The 23,271-nt window shown below is 41.0% G+C and overlaps 1 protein-coding gene across 1 annotated transcript; it reads right to left on the bottom strand.

Moving 5' to 3' along the window:
• LOC100597726 (uricase-like) lies at positions 1–19,409 on the bottom strand. The gene is given in 8 exon segments (XM_004090031.2): positions 1–75; positions 2,198–2,281; positions 4,438–4,561; positions 6,537–6,772; positions 11,333–11,337; positions 16,367–16,445; positions 16,556–16,660; positions 19,170–19,409. Coding segments are annotated over 8 exon segments (948 nt in total).
• Between the last annotated feature and the right edge of the window lie 3,862 nt (positions 19,410–23,271).

Raw genomic sequence — 23,271 nt, 5'->3', positions numbered from 1 at the left:
TCACAGTCTTGAAGACAACTTCCTCTTGACTGTACCAGTAATTTTTCCATATGGATTGTCTAATGGCAGCAAGACCTGTAGAAAAACCACATGGTAACTTAAGGGACATTAAAATAGCTCTCTCCTCCTTTCTATGACTCAATATTAAAAACAAAAACAACTTACTAAACAGGAAAATGTGTATGTCCTCCACTAAAGTTACTTCAAGCATGGTAATGCCTTATTATTCTGGCAATAGTTGAGAGATGAGTCAATTTTCTAGAAAATTTAAAAGCTTTTGAAAAATGTTAATCATTGAGATATAAATGTTTCTAAAACGCATTCCGTATCCCTGCTTTTTAAATGCAGTGTATCGAACACAATTGACCTTTCCTTGGTGACTCACCTCGACCATGAGTCATTGTCCAATGCTGTAAGATCACCATGCCCTCAGAAGTGTCTGAGGTCTGCAGGGCTGTTCACTCAATTCTAAATGGCTCCAGATAGCAGTGCTTTTAGAGTTCTTCCACCTTCCCACCCTGTCATTTGTCACTTCTCTGCTGGTGTCAATGTGTCCAACTTCCTGTTTCTCATGTGTTATGTTCACTTTGTACACACCTGCTGGGTGAGAGTCCAAGAGTGGCTCCAGCCATCCTCAAAGTACAGACACAAGGACAGCTTGTTCAGCCAGTCAGGCGCCTTTATGTAGAGCCCTGACCCAAAGGAACTTAGGCCTTCCTGACTCCAAGTCCTCAGCTGGGCTCCATGAGGGAGCTGTGAGCCTGACTTCCTAGAGGGAAGAACCCTGTGGGCGCAGCCCCCCAGCATGCTGGGATTAGTGCAGACCTGAGGTGTCGGGGGCCCTCAGGAGGCATCCTCTCTCTGCCTGGGGTCCTGAGCTAAGCACTGCTCCAGCCATGACACCTGATCCTTTTTTCTATTTAGGGTCCATTTGTTTTGCCTCTGGTGGACTTGGCCAGGATTACTTTCAGGTCCCTCTCCTGCCCTTTAGAAGGCTTTAAAAAGGCTTTACATTCTAATTAATGACATTCTGGTAGCCATAACCTTTCCTTCCTCTAAAGTAAATACTGCTGCCTCTCCTTGTGGCTGGATGTACAGCATGTGGGACCAAGGTTGCTCTCCTCAGCAACTCAGAACTCTAGATCACCTTTGCCGGGCACCTAAGCATGACCTTTGTTTCCAGATGCGACTCCCCAGCCTCCACCTGCAGCTGATGGTAGTCAAAGCCTGCTAGAGGCCACCCACATTACTTGCAAAACAGAAAGGAGGCACCCGGCCTGAAGGATTGTGAGGCTTCTGGGCCGGCAGGTGCAGAATGTGGGACCTTTAACCCCTTCATTAGCCCTTATCCACCATAGGATATGAGTCTACGGGAGCAGAGCCGTGCTAAGAGATGGCTCCTTCCCTATCTTACTCCCCAACACATACTAAAAGAAGTTACTCAAAATAATGTTTTCTAGATAATAGAAATGTGTGGGAAGCTGGTGCAAATCGAGAAATCTTATTTTGAATGTGGTCCAAGAGGGAAGAATGGTTCTGATCTCCCAAGAACTGACCACACCAGCCCACCAGTCAGGACTTCAGGCTCTCTAGTCAGACACACTGAGTGGTTTAACATTCTGCCATGGCTTAAAAAACATAAAAATAAATAAATAAATAAAGCAGGAGAAATGGTTTTCCAAGACAAAGGGTTCTTTTCAAAAAATTAATTTCTGCATCTTACCTTCTGTAATTGCAATTAGAAACATAAATACTCTTTCATGTTTTCCTGTGTGTATTTTGTGCCACTGAATTGACTAGTTAATCAAAAGGTAGGAATGATGGAAGAAAGTGAAAATAGAATCTTTTTTTCTCCTCATTGCCTCATGATGGAAGAATAATGAAGCTGTGTCCTTGCATGGCACTTTCAGAGAAGCAGATCTCAGAGCTGTTTCCTTGGGCACACTCTGTTCCTTCTCTGTCTTTCTCTCTTGGACTTCCAGCCTTCTGTAATCACTCATCCACTTCGAGGGCACTCCAACCTCAGGCATTGAAAGGCCCAGAATTGAAGAGGGCTGTAATCACTGGCAACTATAAATATTCCCCAAAGCAACAGTTGCTAAGAGTTTTATTCAGTGACATTATCATCCCAGGCTTATAAAGGGGCAGAAGGGGGTGGGACAGAGATGTGCTTTAAATATATTTAAAGTTCTCTTACCTCTTCCTTGTTGATCAGACCCATTTTAGACATGTCTATGTTGAAGTAGTGAATGTTTGGCAGGCTGCTTTTCGTATCTTCTATCTGGAAACCACAGTGGTATGCATCACATTAGGAGCTGCGAGCCTCCATCTCCGTCACTCCAGCCACCCTCACCTCCCCTAACCTCGCACCCATTACTCAGGTTCTCTCTCTGACTTGGAGACACCCTCTGATGTTCCTCCACTGCCCGACACTGTTCTCTCCTGCTAGTTGTGTGATTAGATGGTGGGCCTACTCTTCTCCCCTCAGTGTACAAAATCTGTTTCTCTGAAAAGAAAGGGCTCCTCGGGTCAGAAATCTGGGAGACCTCTTCAACATCCAACTGGCCTCCAGGTACTGGTCAGTCAACCTTCTAAATTCCTCCTCATTCCACTCCCTCCTTTCCAGGCCTGTACCTAACATTTATAGGCCCTGCAGTAAGAATATAATTGGAGACCCACATACCAAATGTATAAAAATTTTAAAGTTATATTAACCAAGCTAAAAAATTTTTTAAGTAAAATATGTTCTACTCTTCTAACTTGACAAATATACCCTTCATAACAAACTGGAAGGCCAAGCATTAATTTAAAATTCTCTAACTGTGATTGAAATTAGAAAAATAAATACTCTTTCATGTTCTCCTGTGTGTATTTTATGCCACTGAATTGACTAGTTAATCAAAAGGTAGGAATGATGGAAGAAAGTGAAAATACAATCTTTTTTTCTCCTCATTGCCTGGCATGGAGTGCCATGCCAGGGCATGGCAGCATGGGATAAGCCAGCCCCTCGCCCCTGGCCCATCCCACCTTCTCTCTTGGACTCACAGGGGTAGACACTCCAGCTTGCATGTCAAGCGCCATCCATACCTCCTGCAAGCATCTGCCCCTTTGTTTACTCTCAGGCCTAAGCGTGAACACCAATAGCATGATTCACCCTCTGGAAAACAGATCTCGAGAAGAGATTTGCCCAGGTTCCAGAAGTAGTCTCAGGGCTATTTGGACAGGAAATTCTGGGGAATGCATGGGCCTCTGCAGACTGTGTTGCTGTGGCCCCACTGATTCTTCACCTAGTGGAGGGAGGCATAGCCAGAGGAAGGCCTGAAGGGGGCCTGTAGAATGCTGAGCCATGGCCAGAGTCCCTCTTGTCCAGGTCTAAGGGTGGTACTCCTCCTCTCCAGCCCCACCATGGCCCAGACTCTCTTTGCAAGATTCTGAAATAGATCCCAACATGTCTCCTTGCCTATGGTCCATCAACCTTTTCATTCCTTCACATTTCTGTCAGCGTGGTTTTTCTAGAGTAAATATCTGGCACAAAACATCCTGCTTAAACCCCTTGGTGGCTCCCAGAAGCCTTCAGGATAAGGTACAGACTCTATAAATAAGCCTAAAAAGGCCCTCTTGACTGGCTTCTGTGGTTCCTGCCTCATTTCCAGGCACATGGAATAACTATAATACATTCATATATATTCATTCACACGTGGTAGACCCTCAACAGTAAACGACTGTATCATGCTATCTCTTGTCTCCATACCTACCCTGCTCCCTCACCCTTGAGAGTATACTCAGATAACCTCTAGACTCAAACACCGTTCCTTCTAGAAAACCTGGATGAACCCATCTCCTATACCTGAGTTAGGTGCTTTGCTCTGTACTTTCATAATACTCTTTCCTCTATTGTATTGTTCATTTACTTATTTTCTTCGTTCACTGAATGATGAGCTCTTCAAGGGTAGTGACTGTATCTAATTTATCTTTGTATCCTTCATGTGCTGCCAGAGACATAATCACCATTCAATAAATGAATGAATGAATCAGTGGGGAAGTGGGTAGATGGACAGATGGATGGATGGATGGATGAAATCTCTCCACATCTGTCTTTCATTGTCTGGTTCTCCTGAAACACAGAACTGTCTAATTACCCCTCTCCCTCAAGGCATTCAAGTGTCCTGAATATGAGGCTTAAATCAGTGGCAGGTTGAAAGGACTCAAAGAATTTTCAACAAAACTCAAGGACTACAACAGGGGCCTGTGTTTTCAGGTTAGACAGATTTTTCCATTTTTGCTCTCTTCTCACTTGCTATAACAAGCTTTTGAACAACAACAGATGTCATTTTTCATGTGTCTTCCACTTTCTTATTTTAACTCTCAACTCTTTCTCAGAGCTGACAGAAGACACACGTTCTCCCAGTCCTCAGAATGGCAACTGACAGAACTTACCTCAGGAACTCGGCTCAGGGAGAGCACCTGGATATCATAGAGGGTCTTCTGCACAGAGGGCGAGTATTCGCCTTTGTCAGAGGGCCCAGCAGATTTCTCCAGGACAAGGTCCCGAATGGTGTCTCTAAAACACAGAGAAGGTCACTGAGGATCCTGAAAGGAATTTTGGTAATGTGTTTTAGGAAGCTAAGAAGCAGTGACCTGTCTGTCCCCCAGAAAACAATGTTACTGATGTTTTTAGAAGACATTAGTATCTTGCAATGTCAAAAACAAAACACCTCACTTCCCATTCCCCTACACACACACACACACACACACACACACACACCATTCAACAAACATATTGAGCATCACTAGACTGTCTTCATAGTTTGGCACCAGGGCCCAGTGGGCATTTTAGGGTAAATTTCCCGTCATGTTTGAAGAACCTAAGAAGAAGACTCCCAAGTGTTCTCACCATCTTGCTGCTCTGCTTGGCTGGCTCATTGAGTTGTTACATTTGGGGGTTTGCTGTGTGCCAGACTCTGTGTTTTTTAGGTTAGACAGATTTTTCTGTGCTAAGCATTTTATGTGATGATGTCATTGAATTCTCTCAATATAGCTGAAGTAGGTACTATTATTATCCCCAATTAGAGAAGAAGAACCTGAGCTTAAAAGTTGCATGATCTGCTCTAAGTCCCTCTCTTTAGAAGGAGGCTCAGCCTACAGTACTATCCTGCCTCTGGCATGTTCAATTTCATGCTCTTTTCAACATAAATACATCAGGCTGCTGCCCATGGAGAGCACTTGAAATAAAAAGGAAAGAAGACTGAGGTAACGTTCTCATCATGCATTTAAAAACCTATCACATAATAAAAGAAGCAGAGAAAAACTACACCAGTGGGAGGGAGTGCTGTGGGAGTGGGTGGTGGGGGAAGGGTATGCATGCAGATTCTAGCTTATGGTAGGGTAGAAATTTCTAAAAGAGCTTTAGCAAAGGAATGAGATACCTAATCAAAAAGCAAGTTCTGAAAGTTCAGAGGCCTAATTACTCCCTGTCAGGATATAATAATAATCATACCTTTATATTGTGAGTTGTCAGAATCAAAATGGAGTCACTGGTGTCAGATGCTAATGAAATAAATAAATAAATAGAGCCAGGAAGCTGAGGGAGGGCCCTCATGCACGATGCCTGTAAGAAATATTGCAAAGACTCTCTGAAGGGCTCTTATGTACATATGCCTGTAACAAGAATTTTGCAAAGGACTTTTCAAACAGTGGCTCGCGACGTGAGTCACAAGGACAGCTAGCCAGATGTACAAGAACATTTGCCTGCCACAGTCTCCACTAATGAGCTGGCATCAACTCCTCGATAGCCACTATAACCAGTGTTCTCTTTGTCTCAAAACAAATTACATACACTTTTTCCTTTTGCTTTTAAAAGCTTCCCCTTGCCTCAACCTCTTAGGATATGCCTATGGTTCCTGCAGCCCACAAATTTGCAGATTCTCTGTGTGTTCCTAAATAAATTCATTATCTTTGGAGAATCTCTCTCTGTTATTTCAGTTGACAATATTTTTAAGGCATTTATAACTTATAAAATGCTTTTGTGAACATCATATCATTTCGAGTTTAGCCTAGATTGGCCAATTATCCCAGTTTGCCCAGAACCAAGAGGTTTCCTGAGACATGGGACTTTCAGTGTTAAAACCAGGAAGTCCGTGACAAACTACAACAAGTTGGTCACCCTCATTTAGCCCTCTCTGCATCACTATGAGGTAGTAAGTCCAGATATTCTCTTCATTTGATGCAGTGTTTCTTCAAGTGTGGTCCCTATTCCAGTGGCATCATCTGCATCCCCTGGGAGTTTGCAAGAAATGCATGTTCTTGGGCCCCACCTCAGTCCTACAGAATCAGAACCTCTGGGGATGGGCCCAGCAAGCTTCATTTTCTGATTCTGTGTGATTCTGATGCACATGCATGTTTGAGAACCACCAATTTAATAAATTGAATAAACAGAAGGGATTTCTGAATAGTGGGAGGTTGAGTTGAATGGCCTCTAAGTTTCTCTTTCACATCTAAGATTCTATGAAGTCTGGGCCCCTGGGACAAGGGCAGACACTACATGCACATGTTCATACCAGGTAGCCTCGAAGTCCACATCCCTGCACTGGTGGTAGCGCCACTTGCAGTACACTTGGGTGGCAAAGCATCGGTCCTTCACCTCAGGGAGGGTAATGAACTGGTCCTTGATGAAACCTTTAAATCCAGACTGTGTTGTTTTCAAGACCTTGAGGTCTTTGATTCCAGAATGAAATGACTGGGTGTCCTGTTTCAAGTAGAAAGTCAAGAGTGGCTGAGGTCATAAACAAACAGTGCCTTGTTGCTGATACCTAGCACAGAGGATCCTGGTCATTAAAACATGGCACATTCTGTACAAAAACTACATCACCACCTGTGTTTTCTGTCATCCTATTTCCTCTGAAGTCCAAGTGAAGACGATGGTGTGCCTTTGCTTCCATCCGGATTCCATGACCCCCTGCCCTGTCTTGCCCTAGAAAATCTGAAGGTCTAAGAATAACCTCCATTCCATATTGAAGGCCACAGAAATGAATACATTCCTCTTAACTACAAGCGGGAGTGTGTTCTTGGCCAACTCACCTTATGTATTTTGAGCTCCATCTCTTCCAACAGGTGATCATGCTGAAATGTGTTAATAAGGTCCTTAAGAGCCATTCCTCTACCTGCTACTGTGACCCCTTTACTGGGGGTAGTCCTCATGCTGATCATCTACAGTAGCTGATGATCCCAATCTCCACTAAGCCCTGATGGCATCCCAGCATCCCAGTTCCCTTATGGTTATCAGCTCAGCAAAACCAGGCAGCTTCATAAACGGGTAGCAGCGTGGGCCTGGCGGAGCCTAAATAAGACAGGGAAGATGGAGTTGGTGACTCACAAGGGATAGATCTGCCTAAGTCAATATCTATAAAGGCTTTTGTTTTTTCTGCTGAAGGAGAAGGGACGAACTTGGTTCATGGGTACCTGGGGGGGAGAGGGGAGAGTTGAAAACAATGGAGGGGATGATATGGCTCTCCCTCTGTCTCTGCTGTGCTTTCATAAGGTAATGGGGCAGGTGGAAGGGTGACAGGCATCATCTAAAAAAGAACAATATTAATATCACTATGACTTTATTTGTCTGCACAGGCTGGCAAGGATTGGGGACATTCTGGGAACACTTGGCAAACCCTAATAGCAAAGTGCCATGGCATGATTATTAAGATCACCTCTTTTCAGTCTCTTTGTTAGTTCCAACCAATATCTATGCTTCTTGGTCTGTTTAGTCTGAAAATCAAGGGCCAGAGATGTCAGGTACCACCACACACATGGTCTTAGTTGAAGAACAAGAATATAACTCATGATCCTCAATTAAAATCCAAGGAAGCTCTTAAAAATCCAATGGTTTACATCACCTACGTGGTTTCTATTGCTGCAGTTAACTCAGGAGCTGTGGAGTTTCAAAAGTAGGTAAATAAAGTCTACATTTCTGTTTTTCCATGCTTCTGTATACTCCTATCAGAGAGAACAATAGCCAGTGGTTAGTGGTAGATCTGCTGATTAAATATGTCCTGATTAAAGAAGATATTCTGTGCAGTGTCCCAGGATAATGCGGTGAAACAGGAAATGATCCTTGTTTAAGTTTCTGAAGTACTTAGTGGAAGCTACATCCGAAGAAGGAGCGAGAGAAAGATACCAACAATGTCTTAACGCCTTCAGCTGGCTGGGTTTATCAGATTCTAAATGTATAAAGTCATGATCTTACAAAATCAGCATTGCTACATGCAGTGAGTGGAAGCCTCAAACCCAGCAGAACTACAGAAACAATCAGTAAGTATCTGTTGAATGAATGAATGAATGAATAAGTTTAGCAAGATCGATTCATGTCAAGTCATAAGCATTGCACAATTTAGTATCTTTCTTTTCTAGACAGTTCAGCCCCATCAGTCTTTACCATTTCCCTTCCTGGTCCCCTCCAACTCACACATAGTGTGGCAGGGGGTGAAAGGAAGGGTGTTAACCTTGGCTAAGAACCTCCTCTCTGTAGACATGCCTTTGGTTGCTGCAGTTGTCACTCTTTATCTTACTTAGTTCTCAAAACTCTATAAAGCAGTTATTTTAATGTAGGTGACTTTTAATCATTTGTCCATAGTCACGTGGCTGGAAACTGTCAGAGGTGGAATTTAAACTCAGCACCACATTATGAGATCCCATGCTTTTCTTCCTGCTTTTTGGATCACTTCCCAGCTATGCAATGGTTCCTCCTTCCTTTGACCCTTTTCCCATTTGTGTTCTGTACATGGCCTTTCCAGGAGACAAGGTTGCCACCTCCTATCCACAGCGTGCTTTAAGGACCTCAGATAGAGCCCCCTGCCTGAAAAATACCATCTCCATTGGTCAGAAACAGAGATTGAATAATCATTTTTAGAGTTGGCTCCTATGTATCTAAAAACCTTTGTATTCCTTAAACATTTCCTATTGAAATGCAAGTAAATATCCCTTAAAGGACTGACTCCTTAATAAGCCTTTGTAAGGTACTATAATAATCTACTTCCCATGGTAAGCCTTTCTAGAAAACAAAATCCTATAGAAATGAAACATGGGTTTGCAATCAGGAGTGGGGTTAAAATGAGTAGTAGAAACCCTTGCAGGAGAATAAAAAGAAGGTGAAAAAGAACCAAAGACAAACTTTATCTGCATTGTTTTCTTCCTATTCATCTGGCCTTGACTGCTGGCATCCATGTAAGCCAATCAAACTTTGGCTCCTCCAAAGGTGTTAACCATAAAAGGATTCCTGGATGCAATGTTGCATAGTGGTTGAATCTACAGCTTTAAGACTCAGATTCCTAGAACTCAAATCCCAGTGCTCTCCCTGCATCCTCAACCCCCATTTTTATGAGCTCTATGCTCCTGAGGGAATTATTTAACCTCTCTCTACCTTGATTTTGTCATTTGTAAAATGGAGATGATAATCATACATATTTCCTAGAGTTGCCACATGTCCAAGAGGATGCACACAGAGGACTTAGTAGAATTGCTCACCTACGAAAGTGCTCTACAAACGTGATGATGATGATTTTGCCATAACTGACTTTTTCCCAATGACTTCGACAACTTATAAATATTTCTCATGTTTCTCAAAGTCTTATTGGGTTCTGAAAACTACTTCTAATGTGCCGTCCTATCCATCTCCAGCCCTGGGATAAGATTTATTGACCTTAAGGGAGTGTCAGTCCTACTAGGCCACTTTGAAATGATCTGCTTTCTCACTGGAATCTAAAAACGGAGACAGCAGTTGTATTTTTAAAATGTGTTTTGGCATCAGTTTCACACAGAATAAAATGTCTCATGTTCCCCAAGACAATTAACTATTGCCACAGTTTTGGCAGAACACAAACCATCTACTCTGGTGCTCTCATCATTCTATTAAAAACAACAACAACAACAACAAAAACTATTCTCTCTGAATGTTAAAAGAATTTTTCCCTGGCACACATTACACATGCTGGATGAAATCAGACAGCTTATTTTATCTTCTCTGTTGGCGGTGCCCCAGCTTTCTGAACATTGGTAAGAACCTAAGGCTTTCAAAATCATGAGCCCATCAACTAAAAATATGATGCCTAACACACTCTAAAAAAGATTCCCATTTAGACTAACAAGAAGTAATTCAAAAGCTGTCCTTTTCTAGGTTACGCCCCATGAAATCACTTAATCAGCTTTGTTTTGTTTTGTTTTTCTGCCTTGGTTATGGAGTAATGCAAAAGAAAGATTTTTCACATTTCACTTTGCTAGAACATAATCTTTTCTAGCTTTTAGTGTCCTCCTACACACTTAGCAGATTGTGGCTTATCTCTCAGAGAATCATACATCCTACCCTTTAGCTATCTAAGGGAAAGAAACTCACTGCGAATTAATAGAAAATAAGCCCAATTCCTTACCTACGCATCAGGTGTCACAAAGCACAAAGCTTTATTGAGCCAAGAAAAAGATCTTGTCATAAGAGGATAATTGCTTCCACATTTAACACCTCCAAAAAGGACACAAATAGCTGAAAGGCAGATATTTTAAAACCATATTAAATCATTCTAGTAGAAAATCTCAAACTTGTAAAGTGCCAAAAAAAGTAAAGATCAATTAAATATTTGCCTTGGAGAGTCCATTTAGCTCATGCAGGAAGAGTGAAAGCTCCCTCTGTGCAACTGTGGATGGAAAGAGATGACATCATCCAGATGGTAGGAAATTAAGTGGGCTTTTTTACAAACAGGTGATGACCAAGAACATTTTAAGAGACCATGAATCTGCCAAGAACTTTTCTTACAGAGGAACCGAAGAGCACTTTAGTCTTGATATCAAAAGGACATAAACAGACTTCTTGGCAGTAGCCATCTCTGTCCTGGATCTCCCACTTCTCCCATCTCACTTCTTCCATCTGCCCATCTTGTCACCTCTTAAATCCGTTCTCCTCCAGGTCGGATTTCATCAGTTGCCTTCCTTACAACCATCCCCCTACCCTCACTACCCTTCATATCAATAGATGTATAGGAAGTATTTTTCACTACCAGAAGACACAATCTAGTATTTGAGGTCTCTTCTCCATCTTCCATTCCTCTATTTAGCTATGCTTTGCTGAATTTCATAATTAGTGTCAAATGGGAGAAATTTGATGCTGAAAAAATTGTGAGTTATAATTCAAATAGTGCAGAGGTTTGGGGGTCAATTTAGTTCAAATTAGTGACTCAATCATACCAATGACTTAAAGCTCCGTCAAGCTTGTAGTTTCTCACTGATACATGACAGAAAGAGTTCTGAAGATTCAATGCCATATGATACCTAAACCAACAGCCTGCTTCATACATACAGGGCCTAGTTCTCCTCTCAGGACTTGAGAAGTCACAAGCATAACACCAGCTCTCATTCCTTTGGGCGAACAAATTTCTTTCTCTCTTCCAGATTCTCCTGTGGAATCAGCAGGCTTTGAAACAACGAAAATACAGCCTAGTGATGTAGCTGTGAAAGATCCACTGGGAAGAAACGGTGTAATGGGAGATTTAGATCAATTCCCAGGGCTTAAAGTGGTGCTTGAGGTTCAGTAGGATTTCTAGAAATGTTTGTTCATTTGCTACGTAAGAATGAATACAGTCCATCGGGAGAAACCCAGTCACACCTCCTCCTGGGAAGAGTCCTTTTGGTAGTGGCGTGACTGAACGTGTGAATAAGCACATGTGTTTGAGGGGGCAAAAGTCTTACCATTCTAGCCAGTCCCCCACCAAAGGCACTACTCAGGTGTTTGTAACAACAGCCTTCACCGTGTGAATTTGTGAGTGGTGTGTGTATAATATAATTATTATTTTCTTTAGTTAAGCCTTTACAAGGGCATTTCTTATGACAATGATTGTAACATTCTCTCACATTACGATTCCTGCAGTTTCAGCTCTTGGATAATAAGCAAATAAAGAATTAAACTTTGCTACCAAAAGAGCATACATCCCTACTCTCCAAAGAGGGACAGAGTAGAAATGTCATACACACAACACTGAAAGATACACACACCTATAAACATGTGAACACACGCATACCCATTACACTTAAGGCAACAGATGTCTCTTCCGCTACCCCAATCCCTGCCAGCCCTGCATGAAATCAGAGGGGGAGTTGGGGGCTGGACTCTAGATGAGTCAAGCTGGAGCTTCTGGGAACACTGCCACAATGATCTCAATACGCTGAAGCTTTGCAGCTTTCTGCAGAAAGAAAAAGTCTTAACCTGATTATGGTGGCTAGTTTTTCCACTCAGCTGCAGCCAGGTGATGAGAATTCAAGCTGATAGCAACTCTTGGTCATTCCTGGAAAGAACAGGATATAAAGAGAAGTCCGTTTTCCTTTTATGATCAGCAGAGCCCTATGCTTGGCTACTTGACTTCCACCTCCATGGCTCTGCTAAAAGTATTCTGGGAAGTCACCAATGACGCCTATTTACTGACTACATAGTTTCTCATCAGTCCTCTCAGAACCCCAACCTCTTAACTCTCCTGTGGCAGAGGCTAAATCTACTTGCTCTTCCTCCTGGCACTCAGCTAGGCGACATTTCACAGTGTCCCTTGCGGTGAGGTGTGACTATGTGACTGAGCTCTCTCCAGAAGAAATGATCCATGCTGTTTCCAGGCCAGGAGCTTACGCTTCAAGGACTTTGCCCCTCCTTTTGCTCCTCCAAGCTCTGTCTTTGGTTGTCTGGTATAGGGGTCTACTTTGAAGGTGACACCAAAAAGTAAGGATTAAAAATATAAACCTGCCATCAACCTGGGTTCCTGAAGAACTTCATGGAGCACAGCATCCCCCTGATCCCCCTAGCCCCACACACAGACACTGAACTGGACTTCTGCAAAAAGAAGTAAATTTCTAGTGCTGAGCCACTGCACATGGGCCTATTTGTTATGCATCTTGGTTCCCCAGTAATACAGAAGTCCCTAATTTCTTGAAATGTCTTTTTCTTCTGCTTCCGTGACACTATCATCCCTCATCTTCCATCTATCTCTCTAAACATTCTTCTGTCTCAGTTTTTAAACTGCCCAACCCTTACAGTGGGGAATTTTTCCCAGGCCATATCCTCTTTCAAACTCTTCTCACATTGTATGTTTTTCTGGAATGGTCCTTCTTCCCTATGACTTTACCTACCACCAATCTGCTGTGTCTTCACCTACCACCAATCTGCTGATGGGCCCCAAATCTATCTCCATCACGTAGTCCCACATTCACCAGCTTCCCACCTGAAAACTTCCCCTTGTGTGCAATCTCCTTAGTCAGTTGCCCAGTCCTCCCAGATTAGGGTCAATTTTAACTCCTCTTTCTCTCCAATCTTCCATCTCTAATCAACCACTAAGATCTATTGATTACACTTCAAAATGTCTTACATAATGCTTCCTACAACCTCTCAGTCTGTCCAGCTATATTCCTACTGCTTTAGTTTAGACCCCATCACTTCATCTTTGCAAGAAGTCTCCAAATTGTCTCACTACTGCCTGTTTCTCTAGTCTGTCACCATACCTTGTTCAGAGTTTCTGAACAAAAACATGCACACAGTAATCTGACCATTAGAGACTTTCTCTCGTTCTCTGTTGTCATTCTAAACAATAACTATAGCTATTATTTAAGGAGAGCTTCCTGTGTGCCAAGTGCTATGCTAAATGCCTTAAGAAAATAAATTAGCATTTATCTCCTTTGTTTCTCTGGATAGTTGTTGAAGTGGGCACTGGTATCCTTGTTTTACAAATTAAAACCCACCAATGTGGTATAAGTAACTTTGCTCTTAATCACAAAGTTATTAAGTAGTGGAGCTCAAATTCAAATATGATTCATTCTGACCTCAAGGCCTCTTGCTTAACCGCTGTGCAAACCTGCCTCCATCTTATACTAAACTTGTGTATAACACATGAGGCCCTTCAGATTCCAGCCCAAACCACCAACTTATTTATCTTCATCTCCCTTCTTACATTCTAGAAATTAGAACCACTGAACTTGTTACTGTCCCTCAAATGCTTTGCCCTTTCCACAGTTAAATAAATTACTTCCCCGGCATAGTCTTTGGCATGAGGCAAGTGCTCAAAATATTTTACTTCACCTCTTCTACTCCTCATAGATTGTACTCATATGTATCCTGTTTCTTCTGCCTGTAATTCCCTTTCCTCCTTCAATGCACGGCATATTCTGAATCAGTTTTCAAAAGTCAATTGGAATATTTTTTCCATCCCTTTCAAGCCTTCCAGACAGACTGCTCTGGAAAGAGTTTCTTGCACTTCTCAGTTCCCATAGCATGCCTTTTATCCCTTCATCAGAGTCTTTAGCCTCTCATACTGCAATCAATCTGTCTCACTAGGGTCAGGGAACATCTTATTCCCCTCTTTACCTACAGCCCTTTGCATACATAATAGGTCCTCGAAATCTAGTTGTTGAATGAATAGTATATGAATGAATGACATAAGCACTTTTCATAAATGCTCTCATTGTTAATTAGCTCTCTTGAGGCCTAATCCTAGCTGCTATTATTATTTTACATAATTGAAAAATGTAAAAAATGTAAAAAAGCATCCCAAAACTCCCTGAAAAGCAGTTTCGAGTTATGCTAATCTATACAGTAGCCACTAAGCCACATGTGGCTATTAAGCACTTGAATTATGGCTAGCATAACTTGAGATAAGCTACACATATGAAATACAGAATTTTAAAGACAATTTTGTAAAAAGAATGTAAAATATTTCATTAGTAATTTTTATACTTATTACATACTGAAATATTTTGGATGTTATTTAAATAAAATACATTATTAAAATTAATTTCCCTAATTTCCTTTTGCTTTTCTAATGTGGTTATGAAAAAAATTTAAAATTATATATATGGCTTGCATTATATTTCAGTTGGGCAGAGCTGATTTCGAGTTTCTAGTTTTATGAGGGTAGTTAATGAGGCTTGGGTAGGATAACATTGAGTCAGGAAATTTTCTTTCTCTCTCCTCCAAAGCCACATATCTAAGACAAGAAGGAAGGAAGAAAGAAAAGAAGGAAGAAGGGAGGGAGGAAGAGAAAGGAGAGGGAAAGAAGGAAGGAACCAGAGAGACAGAAAGGAAGGAAGGAAGGGCTAAGGAAACGAGGGAAGGAAAGAAAGAAGTTAGTTCCAATTTAACTTAACAAATAGCTCAGAAAGCTAATATAGCATATGACTACACATCTGGGCGATAAAGATCATCTTTTCAACCAAATACAACAACTATTTAGTCTCTTTTATATAACATTAATTTTATAACTGTTTATCAAACATTGAGAAAGCCCTAGTTATGTATAGACTTTAATTCAGATTGTGGAAAATATTTAAAAATAGCTAATACACTAGAACTTTCTAAGGAGGACATTATCCAAAAGAACTCAGAATGAGAAGGGACTTTATATTTTATTAACCTTATAATAAATCTGGTATTCATTAGGCGCCACTTCAAATTCCTACTAAGGAGGAAGGGAAGGGAAGGGGAGGGGAGGGGAAGGGGAGGTGAGGGGAAGGGGAGGGAAGGCAACAGCAAAGAAGAAAAGGGAAGAGTAAAGGAGGGGAGGGAAAGAAAATAGAAAAATTTTTAGAGTCCACCCTTTCATTTTATAACAATCACTAAAGTTTATATTTTACTGGGATAAAGATATTATTACCAGCTTTGTCTCCATGGTTCTTAGAGGTCCTCTAGCTTAACTCTTAGCCAATTATTGAACTCTGCTCTGACAAGCCAACAAATCTGTGGAATACAAGCTGTGGAAATTTTAATATTTGCTAAGTTCAGTTATCAGTACTAATAACACCTATGATATAATTATGTTTCATAACTAATTTTGAAATTTCTTAGCAAATAGAATTATATAATTGCCATTGCTATCTTAAATGAGATGCGTTTTATAGGAATTACAATATTAGTGGCTTTATTACACAAATAAAATTTCAGGAAAACTTGACTATTATTTAGTAAATATTTCCTATGAAGGTTACTATAATTGTGACATGGTATGGCACAAAAAATATTGGTCAGAAAATTCAGAGATTTGCGTTCTTTTCAGCCTGGGCCTTTTTTTATTTTTCCTTACCTCAAAATCTGGTAATAAAAATGATTTACCTGACTCAATCCCCAGGGTTATTGCAAAATGAATTATTTCATTTTTATATTTTTAAGACAAAAAGTAGATAATTCTTTAATGTAATTCAAAGTCACAATATTCATTTCTATCTCAGATTTAAAAGCCTTAAAAAGTCTCTACAGTTTTCCTCCATGTTAGTAAACAGCACTGTTTAGAAGAAAGGAAGAAAAAAGAAAACAAAGCCACTCTGAAGTTGCTACTAGAGAATCAAAGCATGAAAAATAGTTTCTTACCACTTCTCAGCTGTTCAACTTCACAGAAGTGTGTTCCAGTGGGAGTGTGAATAAATGCATGGACATGCTTAACTCCATTCTGAAAATTAAGGAAACAAATTATTTCCAGGAAAATTGCAGTTCATGCCATAAAGCCAATTTCTTTCATTAAACTGAGAGCACAAATAAGTGAGTTAAGCTTTTCAAGACACTTCCAAGGATTTCTTCCACGTAGACTTGAGCTCAGATTACATGGTTAAAAGAAGAAAGAAAATGCTCACAAATATTCACACCAAAGGCTTCTATGCTTTTGATCTGTAAAAAGAGGCGAAATGCTTCAAAGCAGAAATAATTGTCCTGTTTAAAAATAATTTATAAATACTGTTAAATGAAAATATGGGAGGTCATTGCTCTGGACTAAGCGCCTGCATTAGACCCCAACAGACAAGACCAAAATGGAGTCACTTATGCTAAATGCCACATAATCAAATTGAAGCTTTAAGGAAGCAGATAGATACCAAAACAGACCAGTTTTTCCTGAAAACAGGAGATTCCAGTCTATCTGAGTCAGTGCAATAAGGAAGTCCCCTCTGCTTTAACTCTTACTAAAAAAGTAATCTGAAACCTGGTGTTAACCAATCAGTTTTTTTTCCATTGTTCTGTTTCTTGTTCCCACCTTACAAAACCCAATGTCCTGTTCTTGCCCAGTGGAAGCTCTTACTCTTTTTTGTAGAACAGAAGCTGCCCCAATGGTAAATAAAAACCAATTCACTCTATAACTAAACTTGTTGTAATTTTGTCTTTTGATATGACTCATGATGTTCTCTTTCCTGATGAATTGCTATTTAGAACTAGACAAGCAGAGAATAGAGTCTATCTCAAGAGAAAAAGGTGTTTATCTCACTTTTTTACTAGAGCTCCCAAATGAAGTTAATGATCACCATCACCAGGTGAGACTCTTGTTTTTAAAAGAAACCCCATTTGCAGGAGAGGAATTGTCAGCGGATGAGCAAAAAATAACTTAACATTCAGATTCTTCTCACAGTGAGTTCAGTCATCGCTTGTAGCAACCACAGCACACCATAACACTGAACTCTATGAGGCTTCCCATTTTCCCAAGGAAAAATGTTAATGAAGGGCCACCTCACTCCTTACCTTGCATACAGGCCTTCTATTGATCCCAGCTCTCCACCCCCATAATGCAGCTTCCATATTAATCCCTAGGTAATATTTTATGGTCTTAGCACAGTCTGCAAATTATTAATGGCTTTGCCTATAATTAAAGTGAAGTATTTGTACAGGGTTCCCCAGTATAGTTCTGTTTTATACCTGTTGGCCCAGAATAATTATGAATAGCATCCTATTTTGAGCTCAAAAGTGTCCTGGTTTGGATAAGAAGCTATACGATCACTCTATCCATAATGAATGACTTTAAGTAGTTTTTAACATTCAAGTCCATTCTTCACTTTTCTGCAAACTCCTACACAGTACAGGAAATACAAGAATCTGTTGTATCTGGCCCTTGTCCATATCACAGTACAGGTCTACTTTCAAACAATTTTTTTAAAGAATGCAGTTCCTTTTTCCATAGACCCATCTATGTTTGCTGGGTCATTCTGATTAGCAAGAGAAAGGTTCAGGGTAAAAATAGGAGCTGCAGAAATTATATTGCAATGTTTGTTATATTACAATGAATTATGGGTATGGATTTCATGAAAAAACATGAGAAAAGAAGCTTTCCAGTCTACATTTCTTGTCTTTTTAGACTTCATGACAAGTAAGAAAAAAAAAAAAATCAGCTTGAATTGCCCAGAAATCTGGGTGACCCAGCACAGCTTTACTCACACTTAAAGAAACCAGAGGTGGGATCAGGCACGGTGGCTCATGCCTGTAATCCCAGCACTTTGGGAGGTCGAGGCAGGTGGATCACGAGGTCAGGAGATTGAGACCATCCTGGCCAACATGGTGAAACCCCGTCTGTACTAAAAATACAAAAAAAAAAAAAAATTAGTTGGGTGTGGTGGCAGGCGCCTGTAGTCCCAGTTACTTGGGAGGCTGAGGCAGGAGAATAGCTTGAACCCGGGAGGCGGAGGTTGCAGTGAGCCGAGATCATGCCACTACACTCCAGCCTAGTGACAGAGCGAGACTCTGTCTCAAAAAAAAAAAAGAAAGAAAAAGAAAAAGAAAAAAGAAACCGGAGCTGGAAATGCTAAAATATCAGTTCTATCAGATCTAAGTCTCTCTTGAAAAGTCCTAATAACCACGGTATATGAACAGTAAGTGGTAATAGAGTTGGGAAAGTTAGAATGGCATTAAAATTTGGAAAATAGATTTCAACAATAAAAATAAATGTATCTCATACTCAAGATATTCTTCTGCATTAATAACAAGAAGTGAAGTGATATTTTCTTCTATAAATGCACACCATTCTAAAAGAATAAAAACTAAATGGTAAGACTCAAAGAAATGCATGACAAAAATGTGTAAAATTCTATTCTGAAATTCTTTCAGGACCTTGATTTTCCTTTGATTCTAATTAGAGATAACATGTATTTTGTCCAATAAGATTCTCTGCCTGAAAGATTGCAGTGAGATGAGAGCCAAGGAAACAAAGTTGTGAGGTTTATGTGTTTGTTTGTTTTTCAGCAAAGTTTTCTTCAATCCTGAGACCTTTAGGCTAGAAAAGAACATTTAAAAAAAATGGCTTAAATGTAAAAATAGGTTAAAATGCAAAGGGAACTTGAAATAAGCAAGTAACACTTCATGCTGTTTTATAGCAAAGTCTGCATCAAGATAGGCGGCATCTAAGAAGAATGACACATACTCCTTTAAACTTCGCCAAGACATGAACTGTGTTCTTGATGGTGTCTGTAGGGATGATGTCTGAATTATCTCCATGCAGGTCATCTTTTTTGGAACTCAGAGTAAGTTGCACTGAAGTTACCACCTCTTTAATGCTGTGATATTTTCCATCTCGCTGAATATGGAGATCTTTTACCATATCCTTCCCATAGCCAGTTCAGACAAACTTCACCTCATCATTCTGCAATGAAAACACAGGCATCTTATTGAAGAAGGCTAAATGAAAGCCAAAAGTTAGGTGAAATTTATTTAAGCCTTCATTTTATCATACAATTGTAAAAGATGAGATTCAGAGTGTATATGGAAGCAATATCACGTTCTACTTTTGAAGAAGAATGAGAACTTGTATAGAAAAAAGAGAATCCCAAGCAGCAAATGAAAATATATCAGATTGTTCTGAAGACTGACAGGTACAGGGCTTTTTTGATAATAATAATAAATACATTAATAGGACCTCCTGGGTCAAAACTATGCTGTTTTATTTGATACCCACTAACCTAATCCTTGTAATAGCACCATAAAATCCTTATAATCCCAGTGTAAAATGGGAATTCATATTCCCATTTATGGAGGGAGAAGGTGAGTTTCAAAGATATTAAGTGATTTGCCCTAGTTCATACGGCTAGTAAAGGACAGAGCCAGGATTTGCACTCGAGTCTATTGACTCTAAGTTGTAGAATGAAGGTGCACTGCTTTTCTTCTATAAAATAACTTGACTATGTTAGCTGAAAATAATTGCATGCCCTTTTTATAGACAGTGATATTCTGGAGAAAATGCCCTGTGATCAATAGAAACAATTTGAAAATTGCCTTTTCTACTTGCTGCCGGGAAGAAGAGTAATTAGTGACAGGGTCCAGATTACCTTCAGGAGTGCAGAGCCAAGGCTGTCTGGCTGCAGGGAGAGCTATGCTTTTAGTGAAGAGACACTTAATAAAAGCCTGGTGATTGATTCATTACTACCCTCGTCTGAAGCTGGGGCCTTGGCTAGTGAACACATTCATCTCCACTGGTAGAATCCACAAGATTTGTCCCTGGGCTTTACCGGTGTTTGAGGAAAGAGGCAGGAGGGACCAGAAGAACAGAAAAACCTTATTTTATTTAGGACAGAAATTGAATATTAAAATGATAATGAAAGAAGATGACAAAAATAAAAGTAAATGAAAAACAGCATGCAGTGAGAGTCTGGACAGAGAGACAAAGAAGGAACCTCACCACCTGCAAACCACACTGAGGATGTTCAGGTGTACCAAGGGCTGCCTAAATATCTATTTGAATAAAAAATCACCAGATCCTCTGCGGGGAATTTGAGAATACTAGCCAAAGTCAGAAAGTACTGCTGTTCTTAAAGTGGGGGGTGGGAGGCTGCCTCCAATCTTGGAGATAGAGCTGGGCAGGGCAGGCTATTATTGGTCATTGAACATGCCCTCGGGGGTTGAGATGTCTGAATTCAGTTCTTTCTTGTGAGGGGTTAAGGAAAACTCTTGGAGAGGCCTCTGAAAAGCCTCTGGCCCAACATTTGGGGACTCATGCTGAAAAAAAGTGTCAATAAGAAAACCAAAGGAGCAGACTCAAGGGATCTCAGTAAGAACTACAAGACTGTCGGGGAAGGAGAAACTTTTGTGTGGTAGTGGCTTTGGGATTAAATGAAGTCCAAATTCAACCCTGCCACTTAAAGCTTTGTGGCTTGCAACAAGTAATTTAATGTTTCTGAGCCTCAGTTTCCCCATTTGTGCAAATGGAAAGAAGCACCTCTACCTTGTAGGGCTGCTGGTGAATGTCAAAGGCCTGGCTTAGTTCCCAGTAGCTAGTGGTACACTGAGGTTAATCCCAGCAATAGAGGCCAGGCCTGGCTGTGGAAGCAGCAGCAGCAGCAGAGGTAGCAGAGGGGACCTTGATTAAGGGCGCCAGTTTTCAGAGTGGACAGCACTGTGGGCAGTAACAGGTGGAAGACTCTGGTGCATCTTGAGCCACAAGGGACTCTACTTGAAGGAGGAAGGCATTTGGCTGGGTCGGGGCCCTTGAGTGGTATGGGCTGGAGTCTGGAATGAAAGGTCTCTGAGATTATCCATCATCCCCAACATGTACCAGGACTCGACAAATGTTACTCCTTAGCCTCATCCCTGCCCCTATATATTCAAGCAACTGTAGTTTAGCCTATGAAGGCAAGTGGTACCTACGTGGTACATAGATTAAATGATAGCCACCCTTCATATCCCCATTCCTGTTCAGCTCACCAGCATAATATCTGGCCACACGTTATTGCAAACTCTGCTTTAGGTATGCTGATCTAATCATGGCTGCCCAGGTGTTACATGCTTTTTCTGTCTGTTGGCCTTTGGATTTGCTATTCCTTCCTTCTTGAACACTTTCTCCTCCTTACTACCCAACTACCAACCTCTTTGCCTGCCTAGCTTCTTCTAGATAGCCTTCAGGTCTCAGATGCCACTTCTCCTAGGATCCGCCCCAGCCCTTCAAGTCTGGAATAGTTGCCCCTTTTAGGCGCTCTCAAAATACTTGTTATTGCCTTGTCAGAATATTTATCAAATTGTATTGCAACTGCTTCTTTATGTGTCTGATTCATTCAAAAACAGTAAACTATGAAAGCAGGAACAAGTTTGATCTTGGTCACCATGGCAACCTCAGCACTCAGCACAATGCCTGGAACATAAGTAGGTGCTTAATAAATGTGTCATGAATGAATGGATGGTGCCACCACCACCTCCACTGCTTGTGTGATGACACAGCATAGTTAATGAAAACACACAAAGGATTTCAATACAGGAAGAGCCACTTCAGCTCAGACCCCAATTAGGAAGTCCTTTTCCTGGGAAAGTGGGGCAAGGAATTTATGCCCAGTGATCACCACGGCCTGGAGATCACAGGCACAGCTGGCCAAAGAACAAAAAGCCGAGGAAGGGCAGCATTGAGTACAGAGTCAGTAAGGCAGCACAAAGCGTTCACATTGCTAATAAGACAGCCTTCCAATGCAGCACAGTCATCCCAGACTGGAGATCATGCAAGACATGTGCGGGACAGGTCAGAGCTCCTTAGCAGGACCCTGACTGGGCTAAGCAGAGTTGGCCCTTGAGCAAAGTGTGAGTAATCAAGTTTACTGGCAATGAGTCTGTATGAAGGGAGCCAATCATCTGAGCCTGGAGCAGGTGGAACAAGTCTGGTGTGGGACACCCGAAAGCGTCCCTGCACCCAAAGAGCAGATAATGGCCTGGACCATAACCATGGCTGTTCTCCCCCAGTTCTCTAATCAGATAAATTAGAAGTAGGTGTCAGAGCCCCATTGTGTAGAATGTAGGGAATGGTGCAGAGATCTCATACGGTAAAACACAAAGGGTGCTCTCTTCTGGAGAGTGGGCAGGTGGCTGAAAGGACAGGCTTTGGGCTCTGCAGTCAGGCAGCCCAGGCAGAATCCTTGTTCTGCCACATATTAGCTCTGAACAGAGGCAAATTTCTCCACCTATAAAATGGAAATAATTGTAGTGTCCATCTCTCAGGATTGATGTGAGGATGAGAAAAAATATAAAGAACTTAGGAAAGTGTTTTACCAATAATCAGCACTCGATTAATCAGCACTTATTAGCTATAATTATCATTGATAAATAATAATCACTCACCAGATTTTGCATTAAAGGATAAAGTTACTGACAGAGATAAATATCTAGAGTGCACACCAATCGAGAGCTGGAGTGGTCAAATCAAAGGGCCGCTGCTATGATAAGGCCTGCTTCTGCCTGCCTACCCTCAGGTACATTGGCCTTCTTTAAATGTTCATGATTACTGATACTCACCCCTTTGGTTGTCCTTCCTCAGGCTTGTATGGTTTGAGAAGTTATAAAAGTAAATCGATTTCCTAGAATAATACTCGGGAAAAAATATTATCAGGAATCATTTCATTCTTTCTCTTTGTTCCTTTGTTGTTTCTTTCTTTCTTTCTTTCTTTCTTTTTTTCTTCTTTCTTTCTTTCTTCCTTTCTTTTTTTTCAGGGTCTTGCTGTGTCACCCAAGCCGGAGTGCAGTAGCATAATCACAGCTCACTGCAGCCTCAACCT

The sequence above is a fragment of the Nomascus leucogenys genome, chromosome 12 (genome assembly GCF_006542625.1).
Source record: "Nomascus leucogenys isolate Asia chromosome 12, Asia_NLE_v1, whole genome shotgun sequence".
NCBI lineage: Eukaryota > Metazoa > Chordata > Mammalia > Primates > Hylobatidae > Nomascus > Nomascus leucogenys.
This window is presented reverse-complemented; position numbering and strand designations above follow the sequence as displayed.